Source organism: Scleropages formosus, chromosome 2 (genome assembly GCF_900964775.1).
Source record: "Scleropages formosus chromosome 2, fSclFor1.1, whole genome shotgun sequence".
NCBI lineage: Eukaryota > Metazoa > Chordata > Actinopteri > Osteoglossiformes > Osteoglossidae > Scleropages > Scleropages formosus.
The window spans coordinates 26834175-26858545 of NC_041807.1; the positions used below are offsets into that span (position 1 = coordinate 26834175).

Here is a 24371-nt window from a genome sequence, read left to right on the forward strand (position 1 = left end):
AGGACAGCGCTGTGGACGGCACTCACCTGGGAACACTGGATGGTACACTGCTCTGGTCTCTGCAGCAAAAACGCAGTACACAATGAGACTGAGGCTACGTGGCGAAGCACACCCACTGACAGCGGGCACGCAGATCAGAGTCACAGACGGGCTCGCACACTGAGCGACCGAGCGACTGACACACTGACAGCCAGAGCGTTACTGACATACAGGGAGTCTCTGACATACGAACACACTGTTTAACAGCCCCCTCCAGGCCTCACCTGCTCCCCATTGACACCCCTCGCCAGCGCACAAAGCCGATCGCTAAGGTCCGAGTGCAGCTGGCCCAGCTGGGCCTGGTTCTGGGCGTAGAGGAGGTTCCGAGCGCTGCCGTCAGTGACGGCGCGTCGCAGTTCCTCTGTGTCCGCGCGACCAATCCCTACAGCCAGCACCGTCACCCCTGGGCGAGGAAAAATCAGGAAACTAGTCTCTTTCTCTGAGATGTCAGCTATACTCAAGGCTCAGTTATTTAACTGGCTCATTTTCTGCATCAGTGTAAATATATATACTATATATCTTAACTATATGCTGTTATTCAGATGTTTAAATGGACCAAAAGTGTATGTAAATTTTTAAAAAATGGCTGTGCAGAATTTCAAAAATTCATATGCATCTTCACACAAAGCAGTTTATTTCTGGATACACGCTTCAGACACAGCTGTATAAACTACATGAAGGAATGAAGTGGACACTTTATTTCCAACAGATGGAATAAATAATAAAAGCATATATGCCCTTCCTAAAAAGCAAAAACGTGGGCAGGCTAAAATTCTTCCTTTTAGGTGTGCGTTAGCTAAGGTGTTTTTGGCGGTCGAACCTGAGGCTCGGAGGGCAGCGGCAGGTCCGGTGAGGTCATCGGTAGACTTAGAGTCAGCGACGATGACCAGGGCGCCGGGGACCCCGAGTCTACGGCCAGCGGAGGTGGAGAACACAAACTGCCTGGTGAAAGTCACTGCCTCACCTGAAGGGGGAGACAAAACGCCATGTGACCGACAGACGCGCCGCCGACGTCACACGACACGGGGCGCGATCTTGCGTGGGGTGAAGGGCTGTGGAGGAAGGAGAGCAGCACCGATGGCGTTTCCCGGCTCGTCGTTAAATGGGGTGGACAAGATCTCCTGCAGCAGGGTCTCGACGTTGTTGTGCCGGTTGAGCAGGAACCACACCTTGGGTCGAGAGCTGTACACAACCACTCCCACCTGGACAGCACAAAACAGACACTTATTGCAGCGCAATTAAACTATTGTTCTCGCAGCGCACGCTTCATTCTTCAGATGACTCAAGAGATCAGGATTCCCTTTGTCATTTACGCCGATGTGGCGTCACCGCTCGCTATCTGCGGCAAACTGCCGAGGGTCTGGGGACTCACCTGGGAGTCGCTGGCTCCGATGGAGGCCAGTGACCTGGCAGCGCTGCTGAGGAGAGAGGTTATGGACTCTGCCAGGGCAGCTCGGTCACGGGAGGCTGGAACCACGAAGACTAAATCCAGGCGACCGTCCACGCACACTACAAGGCAGCGAAAGCAAGGGAGTGGAGTGTGAGCGAAAAAAAAAAAAAAACAGCAGCATCTTTCAGGACAAGAGCAGATTGAGAAAAGTGAGCGAGAACACACCAGACATAGACCTAAAATGAAAAAATATATTGCATTTTATTTTTATACAACTGGCACCATTTTCCAAGGTGACGTACAATTTTGGACAATCAACCATACAAGGGTTTACAATGGTACTTTTATTTCAAATTCTCCTTCAAACTGTAAAAAAAATAACATGTAATACTGAGATTGTCAGTACTTCTTCAGAAATTTATTTATTATTACAATTATTATACCTTTATATACCTGAGGCTTTTTTCAATACAATTTACAGATGAGCTACCCATGTTCACCACAGGGTACTTGAGCTGCAACCATTCAGTATAAGCACCTTTATCAAGAGAGCTACGGGAAGGGTGGGATCTGAACCAGGAACCTTCAAGTTGCCAGCCCATCTAGCAGGAAGGATGAAAAGCATAGAGGTGGAACCGGAAGGTGGAGGAGGAGGAGAGGGACTGTAACCTGTGCGATCCTGGATCGAGGTCTCCGGCCCCAGTTCTGTGCCGAAGACAGGCCGGATGAAGAAGCCGTAGGGTCGGCTCAGGTGGAGCCCTGTCACCCGGTATGAGCTGGAGGAGCCTAGGAGGGTGACCGACTGTCCCTCCCCTCGATCTGGAGCGGCGCACAAAGCGGAAATGGCTCCGTTCATCACAGCAGCAGGTTTTGTTAAACTCTATACCGCAGCAGACACCTGAAGCTATACTCATGCAAACCTGAGCCTCACCTCAGTGCATCACAGCTGCAGCTTGCAGCGATAATCCTTAAACTCTTACATTTATTCATTCGGCAGATACTTTTCTCTACGGTGACTTACGACGAGTGAGCCGATATACCCGATCAGATACGCTTCCTACGGTTTTTTTTTTTTTGTTTTTTTGTTTTAGCAACTTTAATTTTCAGCACTGGGTCACAGCAACATCTAGAGGGAAACAGCACAGCAAATAAATGCAAATACATGCAGCAGGGACAGAAGGTCACGAGGCTGCCGGACCGCGCAGGTATGATCACGTAGCACGATCTAATAAAATCCAGAGGGGTGTGCACGCGTTCCAGAATTCCTCCGTATTATCGTTCAAATCAAACGTTGCGAGCGGAAGAAAATTAAACGCTTCAGTCATGCACACATTTAGAGAGGGAGCTTCAGGGGCAGACCGTAGCATCGCATTCCCAGAGTGAATGCGTCAAAGTGTCCGTGAAGCGTGAGAGGGAATCCAGGATGATCTGCTCACCTTGGCCCTCTCTCCAGCGCAGGACGTATCCTGAGGCACCGGCCAAAGGGACCCAGGTCAGCAGCACTGAATTCTGGGTGACGTCTGTGACACGCAGCCCCCCGACAGGCTGTATGAGAGCTGGGCAGGGCGTGGAGAGGCAGGTTGGACAAGACCGGAGGGCAACGGTGTGGTGGATTCAGGTAAAGGTTGAGGGAAGCGGAAGTGACATGACGGGTGTTTGTGACAGTTACACGTCACCCACAACAGTTGTCTTACACCTGACAGCGGCAATGCGAGACCCGAGTGAAAGAGTGACCCGAGAGCACAGTGAGATCCAGCGGGAAACGTGGCAAGTGGGCACAGAGTGCGGCACGGCACCATGGTGCGGCGCTTTACCTGTGTTGGCTGTGATCACGAACGCCTCGCCCTCTTGGCCCTGCGAGACAGGAGCCAGACGCACTACGTAGCGCTGGCCAGGCTGCAGCCCGTCAAGGTCGTACGAGGTGAGGTCCCCTCGAATCACACGGCTCGACTCCACCTCATCTTGAGTCCAGGAAACAGTGAGTTTGGAGGTAACGGGTGAGTACGGATATGTCGGGAGAAAAAACAATACAAGTGCTTGTTTCACCCTGCATGTGGTCAGTTTAAGTACAAGTAGATGAAATCTGCTTCAGCTTTAGGTAAATTACATTACGTGGCTGCACCCACTCGGTGTTGTCTATGCCTGCGTGAATCAGCATATCAAGGGGTGTAGACACATATTTACCCTGCGATGATCTCCAGTAGATGCGGTACCCCGACACTCCAGGCACCCTCCTCCAGGACAGACGCAGCATCGCAGGCGTGGCCTCCAGCACCCGCAGGCCCTCCAGTCTGTCCACCGCCGGAGGTTCTCCAGCTGAGGGTTTACACCAAAGAGCGGAAGCGCCCGGTCGAACCACTGCTCCGCAGCGCAATACCACAACAAGAGCGAAGCCAAACTGGGGCCCCAAACTTCCGCAGAACACAAGCGTACTCTGCGATGCCACCCATGTGTCACATTGCCCTACAAAGCCGAACATCGCTCCTCCTTCCAGCACAATCACTGGATCGCGAAAACGGGCCGGGAGCTAAATCCGTGAGGGGTACCTCAGAGATCGGTACGATGGTTGGCTAACGGTCACCCTCCCAGGTGACCCGCATGAGCAACTCCTGACACACATCTAAAGAGTTCTGAAGCTGAGAGGACACCGCAGCCCTCCGTACAGTCCAAAGCAAAAGGCACAGATGAAAAACCGTCCAGGAGAACGCCGAGCGACAGGCGGCATCTCAATGTGCCGCCACGAGAACTGGAGACACTTACGGGTAGTCACCCTGATGGTGACGGGAGATCCCTCCCGATCCCGGACCACGGCCATGACCTGCACTTCGTACTGCACGCCCCGGACCAGTTTGTCCAGAGTCACCTCTGTGACATCTCCTGGTACCAGCTGGCTCTGCTCCGGACCCCCTGGGGAAAGGACCGTCGTGACACGCAGTATAAGACATCCGATATTCTAAGGGAAAGGGAAACGTCACTGTGAAGCAAGCTGACAGACGTACACCAAAAATACTGATTTTACCAAAGAAGACTGCAAAAGTAAGTCTGATTTGGGAAGGCCTCTTTCTTTTACGACAGCTGCCCGCTCACCGTCGGTGCGTTTCCAAATGACCCTGTAGGCAGTGGCACCTTGAACTCCGACCCACGTCACCCTGACCACCTCCCCGCGCGGCTCTTGCACCTGCAGTTCTGTCACCCTCCCGATGACGACCTGCTCAAAGCCTAAGGGGAAAGACGGGCTGAGAACAAGTCGGCCCTCGGCGCGAACCTCGGAGGCAGAGCCGACGCCCAAACGAAGCTGCACGTACCTGTTCTGGTGTCGAGGACCGCGACGCTTCCCTCCCGGGAACCGCTCAGCGGGGAGACCAACACTCGGTAGCCAGTGTCCTCCTGGAGCCCATCGATGGTGAAGGACGTGACGTCCTGCGATACCGTCTGAGAAGCCTCCACCCCTGCAGACACAGAGCGATGGCGTGTGTTATGACAGGGAGACAGGGTTCGGGCCAAAGGTAGGGGGATTATGGTGAAAAAAGTTAAACCACAAGTCACACCGAAGAGGAGGCAGACCTCTTGTAGGACCTCGGAAACACTTTGCGTTTATTCATTCAGCTTTTCTCCAACGCAACATACAAACCTACAGCCGTGTTTCAAATGTATACGGCCGCGTATGGAGCTTTACAGCGCAAGTACCTCGATCAGGGATTCATAACCTGTGTCCGTTGACGGCAAGGCAGCAGCTCTAACCACTGCGCCACCTGCTGCCACTACCTACATTTAAGATTAAAATGGTTTTGACAAGGGGGGCGCAGTGGGTTGGACCGGGTCCTGCTTTCCAGTGGGTCTGGGGTTCAAGTCCCACTTGGGGTGCCTTGTGATGGACTGGCATCCTGTCCTGGGTGTGTCCCCTCCCCCCTCCAGCCTTATACCCTGTGTTGCCGGGTTGGGCTCCAGCTCCCCGCGACCCCGTATGGGACAAGTGGCTCAGACTGTGTGTTTGTGTGTGGTTTTGACAAAGAGGAACAGTCTGATCTTGACTTTAACTGTCAAGCAGTAAAGGTCCTTCTTACCGTCACTCCGACGCCATGTGATCTTGTAGCCTGTTGCTCTAGAAACCGGGGCCCACGCAACGCGTATCCTGCGCGCAGAGCTGTCCAGCACCCGCAGCCCCGTGACGGCACTCAAGACGGCGCTGGTCCTGGCGGAGAGCGACACGACCTCGCCTACACGCTGGCCAACCAGAGGAGCGACGCCCACTATGACTGCCTCATCCGGCTGCAGCCCCTCCAGGGTGAAAGAGGTGGAGTCAGGTGCCAAGACGCGGATTTGCTCGGCAGCTGCTCACAAACAAAAAACAGTTTGTTTATTGAAATTTATTTTATGACTTGCGGAAATGGAAATGTCCCACGGTAACCCCTATCTGGTAAACATACCGGCGCCTTGTCTCCAGGAAACCCTGTACCCTGTGGCACCGGGCACCCCTTCCCAGGCGATCCTTATCCGCCGGCTGTTGGCATTCATGACCCGCAGGTTGGTTACTTTGCCCACTGCCTGTTGTTCTGCTCAACCAGGGAAATAAAGCAAATGTCTGAGAAAGCAGTGAAGATGCAGTAAAGAGAGCAGTAAATGTACAGGACATAAATCAGAATCAGGCCTTTGTGTGCACTCATCCTTCCAGCACTTTGACTTGATAACTGGGAGCGATGGCAACTCTCAAACCGCCCAACCGTGTGTGGGATTCCACACCTTACTCTGCCCACACACACATTCTGCACCTACTGTCTCCAGCTGGTCTTTGTCTCGACTCGTCTCACCAGGAAAAGCAGTTTCCATTGTTTCGTTAACCGGCGAAAAAATAAACAAGCGGAATAAGAGAGCGCTAAGCTTCCTCTGCGGGAAATGACACGCAGGCCGCAAGCATAGGACATCTCTACATCCACGTGGAAACACGCTCTTACACTCACGCAGACACGCAGAGAAAAGCTCGCACGAAGTTGCACTGTGCGTAGGCAGCGCGCGTTCATGGAGACCGCCTCACCTGCTCTGATCGTGACAGATACCGGGTCGCCCTCAGCGTTCCCGACCACTGCAGTCACAGTGACAATGTACGAAATGCCTTCTGCGAGGTTCTGCAGGTCAAGAGTGGTCTCGTTGCCAGGGATGCTTCGGGTTTCCTCGGTGCCAGCTATGATGGGAGACATGGGAGACGTCAGTTTTAAAAAAATACACCGGTAGAAACAAACAATAAGACCTCATGTCAGTGGCAAGGGCTAAGCAGAGTGCTGCTGGAAAGTATGTGAAGCCCTTGCGTCCCGTAGTTTTACCATGAAACAATTATTTAATGAGAATCGGTCTTTCTCATGCGACGTAACAGATGTGTAATGATCGATCCCGTATGTTGCTTTAGAGGAAATCTTGTGTGTGGTAGAAACGCAGAAGTAGTTTCGGTGAAGCCCAAGTTGCATTGGTTATACCAAGTAGGTAAGTAGAATCAGGTGCGTAAATCGTCATCATTATTCACTTCATAAGTTTAATATTTAAGATTTAGATTTTAAGTGTATTTTAATATTTTATGCAAGAATAATGATCATCCCTATTGGGTTCACATACTTTCAAGCAGCACTGTGTATACTGTATTTTATGTGTCCGTTTTCAATAGCCACTCGTCCAAGTTAAGGTCACGGTGCTCTGAAGTCCATGCTGGAAGCAAAGGGTGTGAAGCAGGGTATACCTTGGATCAGAGTGGAATCTCACACACTCATGCACTCTCACACACGCTTTTCTTTTGAGTGTGGAAACCGAAGCACCTGAAGGAAACTCTGAAAAACTCAGGAACAACGTACAGAATCCACATAGATTGAACCAGATTTGAATCTACAACTGAATCCACACCCCAGGATCTATGAGAGAAAAATACCCAGATCTGTATTGTACAGAAAGATCCTATCAAGTAGTCTGGCGGAGCTCCCGTTCTTCTCCTCTGCCTCTCTCAACCGGTGTCCCTCAGGGCTCGGTACTGGGTTCTCTCCTCTTCTTGATCTACACCTCCTCCCTCGCTCTGGTCATAGTCTCCCATGGATTCAAATACCACTGCTATGCTGATGATACCCAGCTCTTCCTCGCCTTTCTACCTGGAGCATCAGACATTTCTGCATGCATTGCTGCCTGCCTGTCAGGCATCTCTGCATGGATGTCTGATCACCACCTCCGACTCAACCTCTCCAAAACAGAGATTCTTCACCTCCCAGGGGGCCTGTCTTCCTGTCACGATCTATCGATCAAACTGGACAACTCACTCATTTTGCTTACCTCCTCTGCTGAGAGTCTGGGAGTGGCAATTGACTCAAGTCTATCTTTCTCTCAGCACATCGAAGCCACAACCCAGATCTGCAGATACATCCTGCATAATATCCACAGGATCCCTCCTTACCTAACAACTGACTCTGCCCAACTACTTGTCCAGGCCATGGTGACATCCCGTCTGGACTACTGCAACTCTCTCTTGTGTGGCTTTCCTGCTGCTGCCATCAAACCTCTGCAGCTGATACAGAATGCTGCAGCTCGAGTTGTATTTGACTTGCCAAAGCGTTCCTATGTATCTCCTCTACGCATTTCTCTGCACTGGCTTGTTATAGCTGGCCGGATCAAATTCAAGACCCTGGTTATTGTCTACAAATGCATCAGTAGAACTGTTCCTAGCTGTTTATAGGACTTGATCAACTGCTATACCCCAACCAGACTGCTACGCTCTTCCACGTCTGCCTGCTTTGTGGTCCTGTCACTTCGCCCATGATTTCTTAAGATCATGTAAGGTATAAATGTTCATGATCATGCTCAGATCAATCCTTTACAGAAGCACTCCTGCAATGTAACGTAAATGTTTATATGTATCTCAAAAAAAAAAAACTACTAGGAAGGTGATTAGGAATCGGCAATATTCTGGTAAAGTTTTATGCAGCTACTTGTGTGATGAACGTCGGTGCCTATGGTGAAGGAAACAAACTAACTGTCTTTAAGAGTCACACATCTGCAGCCATGTCTCTTTCTCCTAATGTAATGCACAAACTGTATTTTCTATGAGATGTACGTCGCTTTGGAGGAAAGCGTCTGCTAAATTAATTAATGTACGTGTATGTAATGTACTATGAAAAGTCATCTTCCCGATGCTTTGACTTGTAAAGTGCGATTACAGCGTGCAGACAAGGTCAAGACACAAATTCACATGTGTTCAGCAGGTTATCATGCACGGCGGGGCAAACTTCTAGAGGTGAGGAAACAACTGCTGCGTAAAAGTACAACTGAGTTTCTTACCCTCGGTGTTGAGAATGAGGACTTGATACCGGCTCGCCCCAGCGACGCCCGTCCAACCCAGTCGGATGGTGTTGCCCAGCGTCTCAAGCACACGCAAATTGGATACCGGGCCTATGGGCTGTTTCACTATAAACATTTAGAGGGACACACACACACGTGCAGATGCATTGAGATTTATTTTGAGAAGAAACACCACACCGCCAGCATTTATTACAAGGCTAATTTAACATAGTTTAGCTGAGTCCTAAGATGAAGTACCAGTGAGAAGTGTGAGCACATGTTGCTGAAAACCAGATTTTCCCACAAGGCACGGGGTCAAGAAGCTTGAGCAGAAAATCAGAGGGCATGTCTTTGACTGGTACTGAAGAACATGACATGCTTGCTAAAGCAACTCTTATTGAATCAACCGCGTCCCAGCGGCAGCCCCGGCGGGTCGAGGCTGATCCCTCGGACCTGTCGAGGAAGTGGACACGGGGGTGGCCTCCTCACGCCCTTCATACAAGGTGTACAGGGTGATCAAGTACTCGGTGCGCGGTTGCAGTCCCGTCAGCTCGTAGCTGCTGGTACTCCTGGATAAGGACTGCGTCTGCACTCTGCCCCCTGTGGTCGGAGGACAGAACGGCAACGGCTGAGTCACGCGTGCACATGGGCCGGAAGACAGACGAGGAGACGGTTCTGTTTGTGTGTGTTTGGACGTGCGTCTCTGTGGTTTCATCTGTGTGTACGTATGCGGTTCTGCCTACGTGTGTGGTCGTGTCTCTTTCCGTGGCTACGAATGCCCGAGAGCTCGAGTCTCCACGTGCTCGGTTACACCTGTGTGTCTCGGCGTGCGCGTTTGCGTGCGCGTCATAAGCGCCTTACCTTCTCCCTGCCTCCACTCGAGACGGTACCCCTGCGCGGACTGAATCAGGTTCCAGGTAAGGAGGATCGAAGTGGGCCCAGTTGTTGTCGCCTGCAGAACCTGCTGCTCCACAGATTCTGGGCGCAATCGAAGCATAAATAAGGTCAGAAAACATCGTGTTTAGAGAGAACACTTAAAAGATCTCTTCACGTACTTACGGTTTCACTCTATGCGCAATTTAATTCGGAGCGCAGTTTTTGTTCAGCACGAACCATGAAGCATGGTACTGTCCGGCGTTCCAGTAGCACACGTGGTGTTTGTCTGGTGCCTTTCGTGCTATTTCAGCCAGGACCAGCGGGATCTGTCCGCACATCTACAGCACCGCTCACGTTCGGGGGCTCCTTGGTTATGAAGTAAAACTTCATGCCTTGAATTAATTAGTTCTCTGCCTCCGATCATTTCATTGTGTGACTCATTTTAGGTTCAAGCAAGAGTACTGTGGGATATTTTTATTCCAAAACTGAGTCATCGCCAGACAAAGAGCTCTGTCCCCAGGCTAGTGTGCGCTTTGCCCAGGAAATCGGAGTACTGGGGGCAACACCACATGCCCGCATGCAACACATCCTATCTGCTCTGGAAAGAAAATCACAGTTTCTCACACACACACACACACACACACACACACACACACACACAGACGCACAGAGCTGTGCCTGTGCGCACGTGGGCCGGCCGGTGGCCGCGATACAGAGATACCGGGCGAGGGAGAGCGTACTGCCGTCGTATTAAAATTGTTAATCAGGTTGTTAGTCTGAAACCGACAGGTACTCTAAGGAGAGTGCACACTGGCACTTTTGTGTGAGGAGCCATGGGATTCGGCTATCTGCATCCTCTAAAGACGGATTGTGCTTCTGGAGAAAGACAGAGCGCGTCTGGACGGGATCCACAGAAAACAGGCCACAGGAGGAATAACCGAAGGACGGTCCGTCTGCCGCCCCATCTCTACCTCCCTCCACTTCCTCTATTTATGGCCTTTTTTCAGCTGAAAAACATGCTTTCAAAAGCATTCTTTCAGTAGCTATATTTAACCACTTTAAGCGACTGGGACAAAGGGAGTCACAAAGGAGTTTTTGAGGGAGAAGAAAATAGATGACAGATGACAGGGAATTCTGCATTTGCGCAATTAGGAGCGGAACACTGGGCTTTGCGACCACTTCTTACACACGCTTCTTGTCTAGAGCTCAAAGAACACACAGCAGCGTCTGAGTGATGTGGGCACGACTTGCCAAAAGGGACTAATTTATGCCGGTATAACATGTGTTTTCTGGTAAAAATTTCTGAGTTATTTCTGAGTTTGTGAGTATATCCATAGCTCTCTCTGCGAAGGGACACTTTTTAATGTAGTGGATAGAGCTGCTACCTTTAGACCATAAGGTTGCGGGTTTGAATCCCATCTCCAGTTGTAGTACCCTTGAGCAAGGTACTTACCCTACAGATTGCTCCAGTAAAATGACTCAGCCGTATAAATTGGTAAACAACTGTCAGTAGATTAACATTGCAAGTTACTTTGGAGTAAAGCAAAATGCATAAATGAATAAATGTGTGCGTGTGGCACCCCGCAGGACACAGAGGATGCCGCACCTATCTTGAACCTGGCGGTGGCGGCCGGCCCTTCCGTGCTCTCATACAGAGCAATGACGGTGATGAGGTACTCTGTGTCCGGCTGCAGGTTCGACAGGGTGTAAGAGTCTCTGTTCCCAGGCACTTCCGCACTTTCCACCTCACGACCTGAGATGAAGCAGAACAGAGTTACTACAAGAAAGGGAGGCACAGATACAGTAGGCGGTGCTGAAATCTCAAGAGATGCAGCATCTTCTGTGTTGTTGCCAAGAGGCTGGGGCAGTTGGTCGCACGGTGGTTAATCCTACTGCCTTTAGACCCAGAGGTCACAGGTTTGAATCCCAGTTGTAACAGACTTAAGTAAGGTACTTACTCTCAATTGCTCCAGTAAAATTACCCCATTGTATAAATAAGTAAATAGCGGTAAGTTGCTTTGGAGAAAAGTGTCAGCTGAAATGAGGTTCAGGCTACCATTTCTGAAGACTTTGTCCACTTTTCCTTTTTCGTTTTGGCCCCGATAACCATGGTGCCCACCTGTGAAGGGTCCCCAGATCAGGCGGTAGGCCCCGGCTCCCTCGACGCCTTTCCACTGCACGCGGACGCTGCTCTCAGACAAGGTCTGCACCGATAGCTGCTGCACAGCCGGGAGACGCACTGGAAGAGGTTGCCCGGGGAGACACACCTGTCACTGGGCCGCAAAGCCGTGGGCAGCTCTGTCTCGCGCAACCCGTGAAGGGCGAGCCATCTGCGAGGAGTGTCACTCACCGGCCGTTCACACAGTGACCACTAGGTGGCGTAGAACTTAACTAAACTGCTAGATGTCGCATGGAAGGAGGATCTCAACTTGTGCAGCTACGCCGGTACGGATTTTAATTCACCGGACAGATATTCTATATCACAGTTTAAAATTTTGATGAAAAAAAAATATTCCCAAACAATTATATCTGCCAGCAAAAGCAACAGTGACATTAATGTTCTACGAGTGTGAAGGGTTTCTTAATCTGTGAGAAATGAAAATTACTAGTTATCATCGCTCCGTACCTCCATACATACTTTCGAAATTTTATGAAAACGCTGCTCTCCTTCCAGCCCACACCTTGAGATCAGTGCTATGTGTGCGTGAAGGCTGGGCGGGGGGGGTGTGCTACTCACACGTGCGTGTGGTCAGTGTGGCCGGTGCACCGGAGTTGCGGGGGAAGAGCGGGTACAGGTTGAAGACGTACTCCGTGTTCGGCAGCAGGCCGTCTAGGGTGACGGAAGCGGAGTCCCCGGCCAAAGACCGCTCCACGAGCTCAGTAGCCGGACGACCTGAACGGCAAGGGGGTGGAGGGTGAGGAGGTGGCACAGCCCAGAAACACAGGAGCTCCGATGCACGAAGGTGCAGTCCCTCGAGGAAACACAGAGAACGGCGGAAACGGGGAATGCAGACGAAACGGGAATTTGAGATGAGGCACGAAGGCCGACGGACAGGTGAACACGGCGCTGAACGCGGCGCTCCACGCGGCCGAGGACGCGATGCGGAACCCCGTTCCGGAACAACGTTCTCATCCGAAGGCAGCGAAAGTGAAGACCGGCGGCAGGAGGGACACGGGGATGCGGCGGGATCCGAAGAGACACGGACACGCCTGCAAACAGAACGGCGAGGAAGCGCAAACGCCAAACGCACCGAGACACATACTTTGCTTTTGTGCTCAGAGGTGTGGATCCTGCTGGGGGATGCGAAGAAGACAGACCGTGAGGCCATTCCAAAGCCAGGAGACAATCCACGTCCGTGTAATAATCAGCGCAGTTTCCCCAAATAACTCGAAGTAGTGGTATTGTTCCACCATTGGCTCATTAACGGCCGGTTTTGTTCTCTTTTCGTCGCTGCTTCTCTCATGTCGTGCCAACTGAGCGTAATTAGGACTTTGCTCCATTGGCTCTCTGTTCCCGTTTTCGGGCCTCTGCATTTCATTCGTTCCCTTTGTCACTTAGAAGCCTTCTGTCCCACGCAATGTCTCTCTCGCTCCTTCTGTTCATCAGTTTGTCACAAGCTGGTTGTAAGTCAGTAAAACTCCCAAATGTAATGCAGCAAGTTAAAGGACAGGAATCCCTCCCATTGCCTCTGTCACTCTGTCTGTGTGTGTGTGTGTGTGTGTGTTTTCCACAGAAACTATTCCCACAAGCAGTACAAATCCTAAAAAACAGACAATGTGAGATGTCCTCCGAAGTTTTTTGGCTTTTTTAAGGAAACATAAAATGCCCAAAATCTTATGAAAATGCCTTTTTTTTTTTTTTCGCCGGATGAAATTAGGAACACTTAGTTTCACAAAGTGAGAGTCTCCGTGAACTCCCTGCGATGACAGTAAAACAAATGTGTGAGTGTGTGTGCCTGTGTGTGTGTGTCTGCCCTGGCCCCAGGCTCCACATTCCCTCTAAGCTGGCACGCCACAGCTGGATCAGGGTGGAACGGGTGCTGGCGCAGGTGGGGCAGGTGGGGCAGGTGGGGAAGGCGGGGTGGGGAGCTGGCAAAAGCTTGGCCCGGGTGTGGCAGTCAGCCAAAGGACTCTGGATACACACTCATACTCATGCGCTCACAAGTGCAAACGCACACTCTCGAGCAAATGTATAAAGTCACCCAGACAAGCATGCGAACACGTGTTCCCGCAGACGCCGATACGTACACACACGCCAAAGGATACACATACAAACGTGAGATTAGACACACGCGCATCGCGACCGGCGTCGATATAAAAGCGAAAAGAGAAACATTCCGATTCTGAGGAGCATACGTACGAAGTCAAGTACAGACACACACCAGGGTTCAGTCCCGAAACGTGACAAAAACGAGCTCTTTACCAGTACGAATGTGCGGCAGGAGCAACCCACACGTGCCGAAATTTCCAAATCAAAGCAGACGCAGAGAAATGGGGACGGCTGCCCTTTTTAATGAGGAAGGACGCCGGCACGTAGCCGACAGCTGCAGCATCACGTTCATTATTGCAACCCTTCTTCTAAATTCAAGTGTAACGATCTTATCGTCTACCGTGCCGTCGTTGCCGAATGCTTTGGCAACGGAAATCCTCTGCCATGCCAGCGGAGTCTCTTAATCTGCACTACAATAGAAATAAATATAGAGGAAGGAGGAGGAGGGAGCCAGCGAAGACGGAGGAAATACTTTAAAGCGCAACGCTTTCAGGCACCATTAAACGAACGGCAGCATTAGACACGTCCGAGGGGTTCGGCGCTGGCAATCTCCACGCTCCCCGCTCCCGAGGCCAAGACACATGACTTGTGCTGCTGCCAGAGAGCGGAGCGATCGGGAGGATAATGTCAGGACTGGTCCGCCCGTCCCTCCCGCACGCCGAGGCTCACGCTCCGCTTTCCGAAGCGGGGCTCATGCCACCGGCCCCCCTCACCCTCCACGTTCCTTCGGAGAGCGCTCTCCCCGCGCTGGTCCCGCACCCCCCTCCGTGTCTGTGTAAAGCCCTGCCAAAACGACAGTAATTATTTAATCACCGCTATTACACCGCGACTTGCACCTGGGAGCGGAGACGCCGATTCGTGCCTAGTTGTCTCAACAGGCTGAGCTCTGCTCCCACCTGCCTGGCCTCTCTGCTCCTCTCTTCTTATCGTCCCCGCTCTATTATGGGGACAGTGCAGAAAGGAAGCTAAATCCTGGCAGCCTTCCTTCGACATCCAGTCGAAGGCCTGTTGTTAATTCAGCGAATCGCAGGGGGGGTTAGAATAGACCGAGTCCTCCGCTGTCACGCAACGTGAGTGTATTCTCGTGTACGTGATGGCATTGGAGATCTGTGCTGCTTCACGCACAGTCTGTGTGTTACAGGCAGGTCTGGACACTCTTTTGTAAACAGACCTAGTGCTGGAACAGGCCATGGTTGACATCGAGACAAGCAGGGAACCTTCACCTGCCCACAGACTCCATCCTGTCACCTGCTAAGCATGGTGGGAGGTAATGTACCGTGCTCTGGGAAAAAGAGGTGCTGTGCAAACCGCTGAGCGAGCGAAGGTAGAAGGCTCTGACCTCGGGGTCCGTAGGAGATCCTGTAGCCCTGGACCGGCGTGGATGGTGCGTCCCACGCGATGGAAAGGGAGAAGAATCCCGCCTGGACCAGCCGCAGCTTCATAACGCTGGGAAGAGGCTCTGGGACGGGGAGAGAGAAGCAGAGAAGAGATGCGCTCAGATTACGAAAGAGACTGGGGAGATTTCTAAACCCTGTACTTCTTTTGACAAGGAGAGTTCGAGGAGAAGGAAGAAGAAAGAACATGGGGCGTCTGTTACGTAAAAGAGTGAAGAGCAATTATTAGTCCAGTCGTTTTCATTCAACTGTCACGGAGCCTCCTTCCCTCCAATTGTTTCACTCTCATGATTTATTCATCTAGCTGACACTTTCTCTAAAGTGATTTACCCCGGTAAATAGGGAACTTCCAATCCATACTCACTGGTCCTAGACTTGCCGGAGACCGACTCCCCAACAGCGTTCGGGTACTGAGCGATGACCGTCACCAGGTAGTCAGTGCCAGACTTCAGGTCCCGTGCAACGTAACTCCTCTGCCCTGGTCCTACCGTTTCCTGTAGGGACAGATAAGAGCTCGTGGGATCACACGTCCAACCTCCTAAAAAACAAAATATCCGTAAGTCCGCCAGCACAACTGCACTCTGCGAGAAGCTTGGCTGAGACCAAGCAAAAAAGTGTCGAATTCTAAGCGCATAGTAGCACAGAACCATGTACGGGTGGTCCCCGACTTACGACGGGGTTACGTTTTGCCAAACCCATTGCAAGTCAAAAATATCGTAAGTCGAAAATGCATTTAATACACCTAATAGACACTTCTGCGTGGCAGACTGGGAGATGCAGATCGCCGTCGCTGCCGCTGCCCAGCATCGCGAGAAAGCATTGCTCCGCACATCGCTCGCCCAGGGAAAAAAATCTAAATTCAAAATCCGAAGTACGGTTCCTACTGAATGTCTACTGCCAGCTCACCATCGTAAAGTCGAAAAAATCGTAAGTCAGGGACCACTTGTATATATAGTCTTAATACTGCCAAGTCACACCGAGCAGCTCCTACCAACACAGTCAACATCAGCTGAAAAGTAAGTCACGAAATTCGATTTATAACCTGATACGGACCTGCCGCAGCTCGGTCACGATCGGCTGTCCAAGTGCAGAAAGGGGCGTGTACTGCACGATGTAGCCGTTCACGGGACCTCCCGCCGCCGTCCAGCGGAACCTCAGCGTGTCGAAGGTCTCCCCCGAGAACTGCAGGTTAGCGGGACCCGAGAATGTCTCTGACACACGGAGACAGAGACACGGGGAAGGGACGTGTCAGACGCACGTGCCGGATCGTGTCATGTCTAAGCACCCCGGCACTGGTGTTGGGTGTTTCGTAGCTCGCTGCATGGCGTTTCTCTTTGTGACGAGTTCACTACGTGGTAAAAAGGGTTGGAAGAAGTATGTGAGTTCTGCGGTGTGCGTGGATGCGGGAGGATGGTGCGTCTTCCCACGTGTGGTCGCAAACGTGCGGCTAACGGAAGAGTACCATCGCCGGCGTAGACGCCCCCCGAGCTGGCGCACACGCGGGGGGCCACCAGTGGCAGCAACGTCCCGAGGATCTTGAAGTCACCCACAAAGAAGGAGTAGTCGCTCTCCGGCTGGGAAGCAACCACCTTGAGCTCGGCTCGGTCTGCGTTCTTTACGCCTGAGAGAGAAAATGTAGAGGTGGGCGAAACGCGCAGTCGGCGGCACCCGTACATCCGAGGGAGTGTGAGAGAGCGTGAAGGAAGGTAAAGGCGAAGGCGGCCCTTACCCACAGCGAACATGTTGACCCCCAGGCTGCGGAGCTTCTGCGCTGGCTCCCTCACGCTGTCCTGCGACTTGCCGTCGGTAATCAGGACGGTGATCTGCGCGAGCCGGGGACGGGTTCACGCGAGGATTACGGAGAGCGCTCGCGCGTGCCGACGATGAGCGAACTTCTCAGGCCGCAACGTCCCGCGTTCTCTACCTACCTTGGGCACGTCGCGCGTGGCCGAGGGGCTGAAGAAGTTGTCCGCCACGAACTTGAGTCCGGCGCCGGTGAGCGTGTTGCCTCCCTTGTAGTTGATATTTTCTACAGCGTTGATCAACTCGGTGCCGTTCCGGTAGGTGCCGAATGTGAACTCCACTCTGTCATCACACAGGTAAGAGTCACCAGGGGTTCGAACGTGACCTTCAGACGCGTTTCCAAAAGACGCTGCTGTTTATTGAGCTCAGTCCTTTCGTCAAGGTGTCTTACAGTGTTAGGTACGACTTTACAGTGATTTACCCATTCTCATTTTAACTGTATCAGTTCAGGGTAAGTACCTTGATCAAGGGTACTACAGCAGGAGTTTGATTCGAACCAAGAACTTTCATACTGTAAGAGACCTACCCACCATGTTATCTGCTGTCCTACTTAAAGCAAACACAGTGGCAAACCTGTACGTGAAAGTAGCTGATATTAGACACAGAGCGAGCAAAACCGACTCTCACCTGGACGTGTCGCTGTACTGCACGGTGCCAAATCGGACTGCGGTGGGGCTCACGGCTTCGGCGAAGGCCTTCACGATGCCCGCGATGAAACTCTTCACCTGCACAAAGTTGGTCCTGCCGATGCTGGAGGAGCCATCCACCAGGAACACGATGTCTGCGGCCAGCACATTATTACAGCGCCCTGGAAGTGGGTGGTGGAAAGGTGTGAAAGGAGGATTCAGGCCCAGCGGACGAGCGAAAGGAGGGCGGAGAGAGGACAGGAGAAGTGATTGAACATGTGGGGCAAGGAAAAAAAGAATATAAGATCACAAGGTTGTTGGGACATGAGGAATGACTTTGGTCAAATATGATGAGTGCTTCATATGTAAAATTTTAGGGGGGGTGCGGTGGCGCAGTGGGTTGGGCCGCAGTCCTGCTCTCCGGTGGGTCTGGGGTTTGAGTCCCGCTTGGGGTGCCTTGCGACGGACTGGCGTCCCGTCCTGGGTGTGTCCCCTCCCCCTCCGGCCTTACGCCCTGTGTTGCCGGGTAGGCTCCGGTTCCCCCGTGACCCCGTATGGGACAAGCGGTCCTGAAAATGTGTGTGTGTGTATGTAAAATTTGCAATTAAAAATAAACATAAAATGTGGAGCTTGCATGTCCTCCCCATGTCTGTGTGGGGTTTCCACCAGGTGCTCTGGTTTCCTCCCACAGTCCAAAGACATGATGATCAGGTTCCCCCATAGTGTGTGAGTGACAGAGAGAATGTGTGTGTTCCACTGATGTATGGATGAGTGACCCAGTGTAAGTAGTGTATCTAGCAGTGTAAGTCACCGCGGTGAATAAGGCATGTGGGCTGATTACACTCCATAGAGTTCACTGGAAGTCGCTTTGGAGAAAAGCATCTGCTAAATAAATAAATGTAAATGTAAAATGTACCCCTTCCGGTAGAGGGAACATTAACAACTTTAATTATAGTCAGCATCAGTATGTCAGCAATATTTATGACAACACTTATACGTAAAAATAAAGCGGTTTCAGTGCCAAACCAGCTGTCAGCGACAAGTGTTAAATTAGTCGAAGAGTGGTTTTCCTGTGTCTCAGGTCAGGGGTTCTGCGGATCCAGTGGCCGCCACCAACCCTCAGGTCACACCTTGTGATGTGGTACCTTGTGCTGAGACGTGGGGCAGCGAAGAGAGCAGCACGGTCAGCAGGAACACACAGCTCCGCATCTTCACAGCCTGCACACAGAGAGCAGGGACAATGTATCAGGCCAGTGCTGGGGGGGGGGACACAGACCACGGAGTTATGTGGACATGTGTCGGGATCACACTGGATAGAGCATCTCACAAATCAGCAGGTGTCACTGAGAGTCACCGAGTCGCTCGAACGCTGCTGACAGATTCCCATTTGACTGACACATCTGTCATTCTAGAATAAGTGGGACAGATTTTGAAGCCGAGCCATTGGTACATGTAACACGGTGAATGCAAGGAAAATGACGGTAAAGTACACTTACTTATCCTCAAGTTGTTTACCAGATAAACACTGTATGGCCTTATAGCTTCAGCATACTCATATATAGCTCTTCCCATCTCCATGTTCATATTACACTCCATCCTCCTTAGCTGCAGCGAAGGAGCGTCCATTCATATCAAAGTTGACAGCACAACAATATCAGGTTTCTCCCTTCATTTCCATCCACCGCTTTCAATAACCGCCAGCAATCGGTTTCCGGTCCGGGACTGCAGCGCTCCGGAGGATGCTCTTGAGCGTATGTGGCGAGAGAGAGTGCGTTCTGGACACATCCCATATAGTCACGCCCTAAGATGCATGTCTTTGGACTGTGGGAGGAAACGAGAGCACCCGGAGGAACCCCGCAGCAATATGCGGAGAACATGCAAACAGACCGAGCCAGATTTCTACCCATGAACCAACAGCCCAGGATGCGTTAAGCACCAGTACCACCCGCTGCGCTTCCACTACATTCAATACAATAATGTTCAGATATTCACCACCATATTACAAATTGTAACAAGCTACATCATCTCATAACCTCCTCTTCATGTGCCGTAACAGTGCAACACCATATAACCATGCATTATGCCCATAGTACAGAGCTACAGAACCCAATATTATGCATCACAACACGAACTCCAGAGTGAACAGCACAATCGCAGCTACCAGAGCAGTTCACTCTGCTGCCAGGTACAATACAGCACAGTTTTTTTTAATGACATCTCGTGTGTGTGGAACACAGCCCCGTTGAGACCATCTCACAATGCTTCTTATGTCACATAATGCCCTCCAACATTTTCCCGGCACGGTGGCAAAGCCGACAACTTCAGTCTCAAACTTCAGGCGACTTTATTAGAATTGGGGCGGCAAAGAGGGGGATGCGGTGGCACAGCGGGTTTGGCTGGGTCCCGCTTTCTGGTGGGTCTGGGGTTCGAGTCCTGGTTGGAGTGCCTTCCGACAGACTGGCGTCCCGTCCTGGGTGTGTCCCCTCCCCCTCCAGCCTTGTGCCCTGCATTGCCAGTTCAGGCTCCGTGACCCCGTATGGGACAAGCTGTTCAGACTGTGTGTGTGTGAATTACATTTGAAACCTCCCAAGTGAGCAGAACTGGTTGACGGCTAGATGCGTCCAGCCACAAACAAGTCTCGTGACGTAGTCCGTGGCACTGCCCTGTGCTGGAAAACAGTGTGTAGAAGAGAAAGGAGGTTTAATAGATACAACAGTATGTGATTGTATGGGTAGGAGCTGGTACAGTAAGAATAGCCTGCTCTATAAATGGGTAAATCACAGTAAAGTTTCTCATCTAGCATTGTAAGTCACCTTGGACAAAAGGGTAATCATAATAATAATACAACCCTCAACCCATATTCATTTTGCATCTAGAACTTTCAGCTGGTCTCCACAGCCCTTCTTCAAGGGAGTAGCGTCAACAGCTGACAGGTACTGTCTGGGAGCAAATTTGCATATTCTTTAACTTTTTTGGTTTCCTCCCCATTTTCTTTGCCGTGATCCTGTCAAAATAAATTTAATTACACTGCACAGCTTTGAAGGATGTTCACAGAAGCCCTGTCATTCTCCCGTGCGCTGTACGTTTGTAACGGTTTAATTTTATCTGACGGAAAATAAAGTCGCTAAGCATTTAATGTCTCCACTTGTCAGTATAACGTTCAGACAACCGCAGTCAAAACACGTGTCAATTAACAAAAAAACTTGTCCGTTTCTGACAAAGTGCCGTAACGGCAATGCTGTTAATCGAAAACAAGTTTAATCACTGAAGCGATTCACTTCCAGAGAATCGTTCATCATGACAGTCGGCAACTCGGCAGCTGAAATCATTACAGTTCGGCATGAATATCATTAACTACTAACAGTTACTTGACTCCTTTGTCCAAGGTCACGGCGTTGGACGTCAACTTCTCAACCACTGGGTACCTTCGTTGTATCAACTGAGGGTAAGAACCTTGATAAATGATGCTACGGTGGGACAAGGATTTGAAGCAGGAGCTTTCCGATAGTAAAGTGACAGCCCTGGACAGCCCCAAACACCACAGCAGCTGCTGCCCCTATCAATGGGTAGATGCCCAGATGGGTGGATAGACAGCAGCATCATCATGAAGACAGAGGCAGCTTTTGTGCACACGGCAACACGGTGCACAAACGGCAAAGTGACGACAAACATTTACCGTCACGCAACCAAGATACCATGATGCATCCTTACAGGACCGTGATTTAGCTGCTACGTGGTCCAGCAGGAGTGAAACACACAGGAAAGAGCAGGTGAACACAAGAGGCGATCCAAAACCATCGGTGGAGACCAGCAGTTCACGGAAAATTTGAGAAACACCTTAGGATTCGTGAATCTTAAAAGTTGGTGCTACCGCGGAGGGAATATCGATGGTGAAGCGGATGTTTCGTCTTTTGTCTGATTCAGCTGTGTTGTGCATGACACGGGTCTGCTGTTATTTAGCCGAGGGTGCTGTCCCTTGGGCGCCTCTGTTCTTCATATCTCCGCTCTACCTGCAAGTTGTCTCGTACAAACTGTTTCAGCACTCGCCCTTTTTACTCACTAAGCACCCGTCACCGGTGTCGTATTTTGGTCGTTTTCCACTTCTGAATATTCATGTCCCTTCCCTTATGGCGTAAGCTGTATACCGTATATATGGATAAGATGCATTGTTAGGAGAGCTCCTCTTTGGAGATGTTTCCCAGCATGCTGTTTGTACGGTATACGGAAGGAACAAGGCCTTGACGTTTCAGACTGTGTTTCTATTCGAACCAAATTCCACGACACTACTAAAAACACTTTTGTGCGATGCACTGATTTGCCACACAAATACTTCAACGGCGCTCTGAAGCCACACCAACACTCAGTGCATTGCACATCTGTGTTCAAGTCTTCCCATTCCAGCTGTGAGCCTTTGCGGTTGAGCACGATGGAAAATAAAAATGTGCTGACTCACTCGTGTTGGGGCGGGGGTGAGAGGAGTCTGGACACACCTGGCCGGGGGCATGGTGGACTCATGTCTGCTGTGCTGACTAATTCCCTGGCTGGGCTGCCACTCATTCTGGGTGCTACACTAAATGTGACCCCAGACACCTTTCAGGGTCAAAGAGGGGAGTGAACACCAGTGGGAGCAATACTGACCTGGGCCAGTCCAGTGCTCCTTTAGTCTAAGAGCAGCACAGTAAGTAGGATGTGCACCGAAACACCCAGAGTCGGGTGTGGTACACCTGGATGGGACACTAGTGCATCACTGGGCAGCCACACACATACTCAAGAGATTTGGAGTGACCAGTTCACCTGAGAACATGACTTTTGGACTGTCGGAGGAACCTGGAGCACCCAGAGGAACCCCCCTCAGACACGGGGGAGAACATGCAAACTCGAACCAATGGCCGAGGGGGCCAGGTGTCGTGAGGCAGCATCACCTCCCCACCCCAACTTTGCCACCTCTCCACCCCGCAACACTTTCTACTTTCCAAAATTATTGAGCATTTTATTAGTCTCATTTATGTGCACTGAATGTGAAGCGATCGGTCAACCTTTAAGTCAAAGCGAAGGTCTGGGCCACTTCCTCTGTCCGTGATTCACAGCAGGGCTGTTTGGACATCGCTACATCTGGGCATTAATGCCCGTAATATCCGCATTTTTAAGTCCAGGTAATAAAATGACAAAACAGCATTTTTCATTTTTGGTTCTAAAGCAAAGTTTGCTGCCTTCCAAGGAAAGGCAGACTTGTGAAAGTTAAAAATACACACAAATTACGTGGAGAAAAAAATGACAGTTTCTTATTTTGTCATTATTATGCTTAGCTGATGTGACCCTAAAGAGGAACAGAAAAAAAAATGTCTAAGAATAAAAGAAATAAACGGACAGCGACGGGCTGCGACACAAACTGTATATTTTACTTGTTAAGGGTACAAGGGCAAACAGTTTGCAAAAGAACTTGGAGAGATATATTTGAGTATCCGTGATGTGAGCACACAAATCATGCCACGTATTTCTCCGTGTCCTCGGGGAGAGTTCGAGCCTCCTCGGTCCTCGCAAAAAATCAAAAGAAGCTTTTTTCCTCAAAAAAGACTTTTTTTTCGTTTTCACTTTCTTCCCGGTGTTTTCAATGCAGTGGAGCAGTTCGCCGCTTGTTTACGAGACACTTCGAAGCAATGCAGAATGCCAAACTTCCTTTGGACCCTGTAAACTGGAGCTGTCCAGTGCTTTCCAGCATCGGTACCCATGACCACTGTGTTTAGAGAATGCACGGTCCTTCTAATTTTCCATTTACGCCGGTGCATTACACTACAAGTGGTATCATGCGTGGGGGGCGTGGCGGCACAGCGGGTTGGACCGGGTCCTGCTCTCCGCTGGGTCTGGGGTTCGAGTCCCTCTCGGGGTGCCTTGCGATGGACTGGCGTCCCGTCCCGGGTGTATCCCCTCCTCCTCCAGCCTTCTGCCTTGTGTTGCCGGGTAGGCTCTGGCTCCCCGCGACCCCGTATGGGACAAGCAGTTCAGACGGTGTGTGTGTGTCCTGGGAAACGTGGCCGTTCTCTTTATTAGCAGCCTGCGGACTGTCAGCTAAACGGCGACGCATACACAGGGAGTATGTTTGTGTTTAAGACCATGGCTCTGCTCCTACTGGAACCCCGGGTCAGACAGGAGAATATGTCCTGGATAATGTTTTACTTATACGCACTTTTGTACATTTTCACCAGCTGAAATGTGTGCTGTGCAAAAGCAGTTAGTTTAAAGGTAATTTAAACAGCGTTTCCTTAAAAGGAGTTTCAACATGTACAGTAAACTATTTAGCCTGAACTCACAAACACAAGTAGGTCCTGAAGTCAGTTTGTAGCTTGATGTGATTGTAACTCCAATGTCACTTTTACCACTATGCAATAATCCATCCATCCATCCCAAGCAGGGTCACAGTGAGCTGGAGCCTTGCCCAGCAACACAGGGCACAAAGCCAAAGCGGGAGGGGACACACCCTGGATGGGACACCAGTCCATCGCAAGGCACCCCAAGCAGGACTCAAACCCCAGACCCACCACACAGCAGGCACCAGCTGAACCCACCACGCCACCACGCCACCACAGCCCCCTTTGTAATAACCCACAACAGTGGGTTATAATACAACTCTCAATAATACAACTCTTCCTCCATTTATTAATGGGTTAGGT

At 50.9% G+C, this 24371-nt stretch overlaps 1 protein-coding gene across 1 annotated transcript in view; it reads right to left on the reverse strand.

The window, feature by feature from the left end:
• col7a1 (collagen, type VII, alpha 1) overlaps window positions 1-24371 on the reverse strand; it is a 75883-nt gene that overhangs the window by 44159 nt on the left and 7353 nt on the right. Inside the window, exons 2-30 of the mRNA XM_018756571.2 lie at window positions 18834-18921; window positions 17705-17885; window positions 17203-17359; window positions 17004-17097; window positions 16737-16895; window positions 16328-16485; window positions 15639-15768; window positions 15220-15339; window positions 12348-12503; window positions 11730-11849; window positions 11217-11363; window positions 9596-9712; window positions 9188-9334; window positions 8735-8860; window positions 6462-6608; window positions 5857-5982; window positions 5494-5760; window positions 4735-4878; window positions 4517-4648; window positions 4190-4336; window positions 3614-3745; window positions 3244-3390; window positions 2866-2985; window positions 2099-2248; window positions 1412-1548; window positions 1115-1241; window positions 860-1003; window positions 264-442; window positions 27-59 (exon numbers count right to left, since the gene is read on the reverse strand). Of these exons, the coding sequence (XP_018612087.1) occupies window positions 27-59; window positions 264-442; window positions 860-1003; window positions 1115-1241; window positions 1412-1548; window positions 2099-2248; window positions 2866-2985; window positions 3244-3390; window positions 3614-3745; window positions 4190-4336; window positions 4517-4648; window positions 4735-4878; window positions 5494-5760; window positions 5857-5982; window positions 6462-6608; window positions 8735-8860; window positions 9188-9334; window positions 9596-9712; window positions 11217-11363; window positions 11730-11849; window positions 12348-12503; window positions 15220-15339; window positions 15639-15768; window positions 16328-16485; window positions 16737-16895; window positions 17004-17097; window positions 17203-17359; window positions 17705-17885; window positions 18834-18912 (4023 nt within the window). The 5' untranslated portion in view covers window positions 18913-18921. The remainder of the gene's footprint in view (window positions 1-26; window positions 60-263; window positions 443-859; window positions 1004-1114; window positions 1242-1411; window positions 1549-2098; window positions 2249-2865; window positions 2986-3243; window positions 3391-3613; window positions 3746-4189; window positions 4337-4516; window positions 4649-4734; window positions 4879-5493; window positions 5761-5856; window positions 5983-6461; window positions 6609-8734; window positions 8861-9187; window positions 9335-9595; window positions 9713-11216; window positions 11364-11729; window positions 11850-12347; window positions 12504-15219; window positions 15340-15638; window positions 15769-16327; window positions 16486-16736; window positions 16896-17003; window positions 17098-17202; window positions 17360-17704; window positions 17886-18833; window positions 18922-24371) is intronic.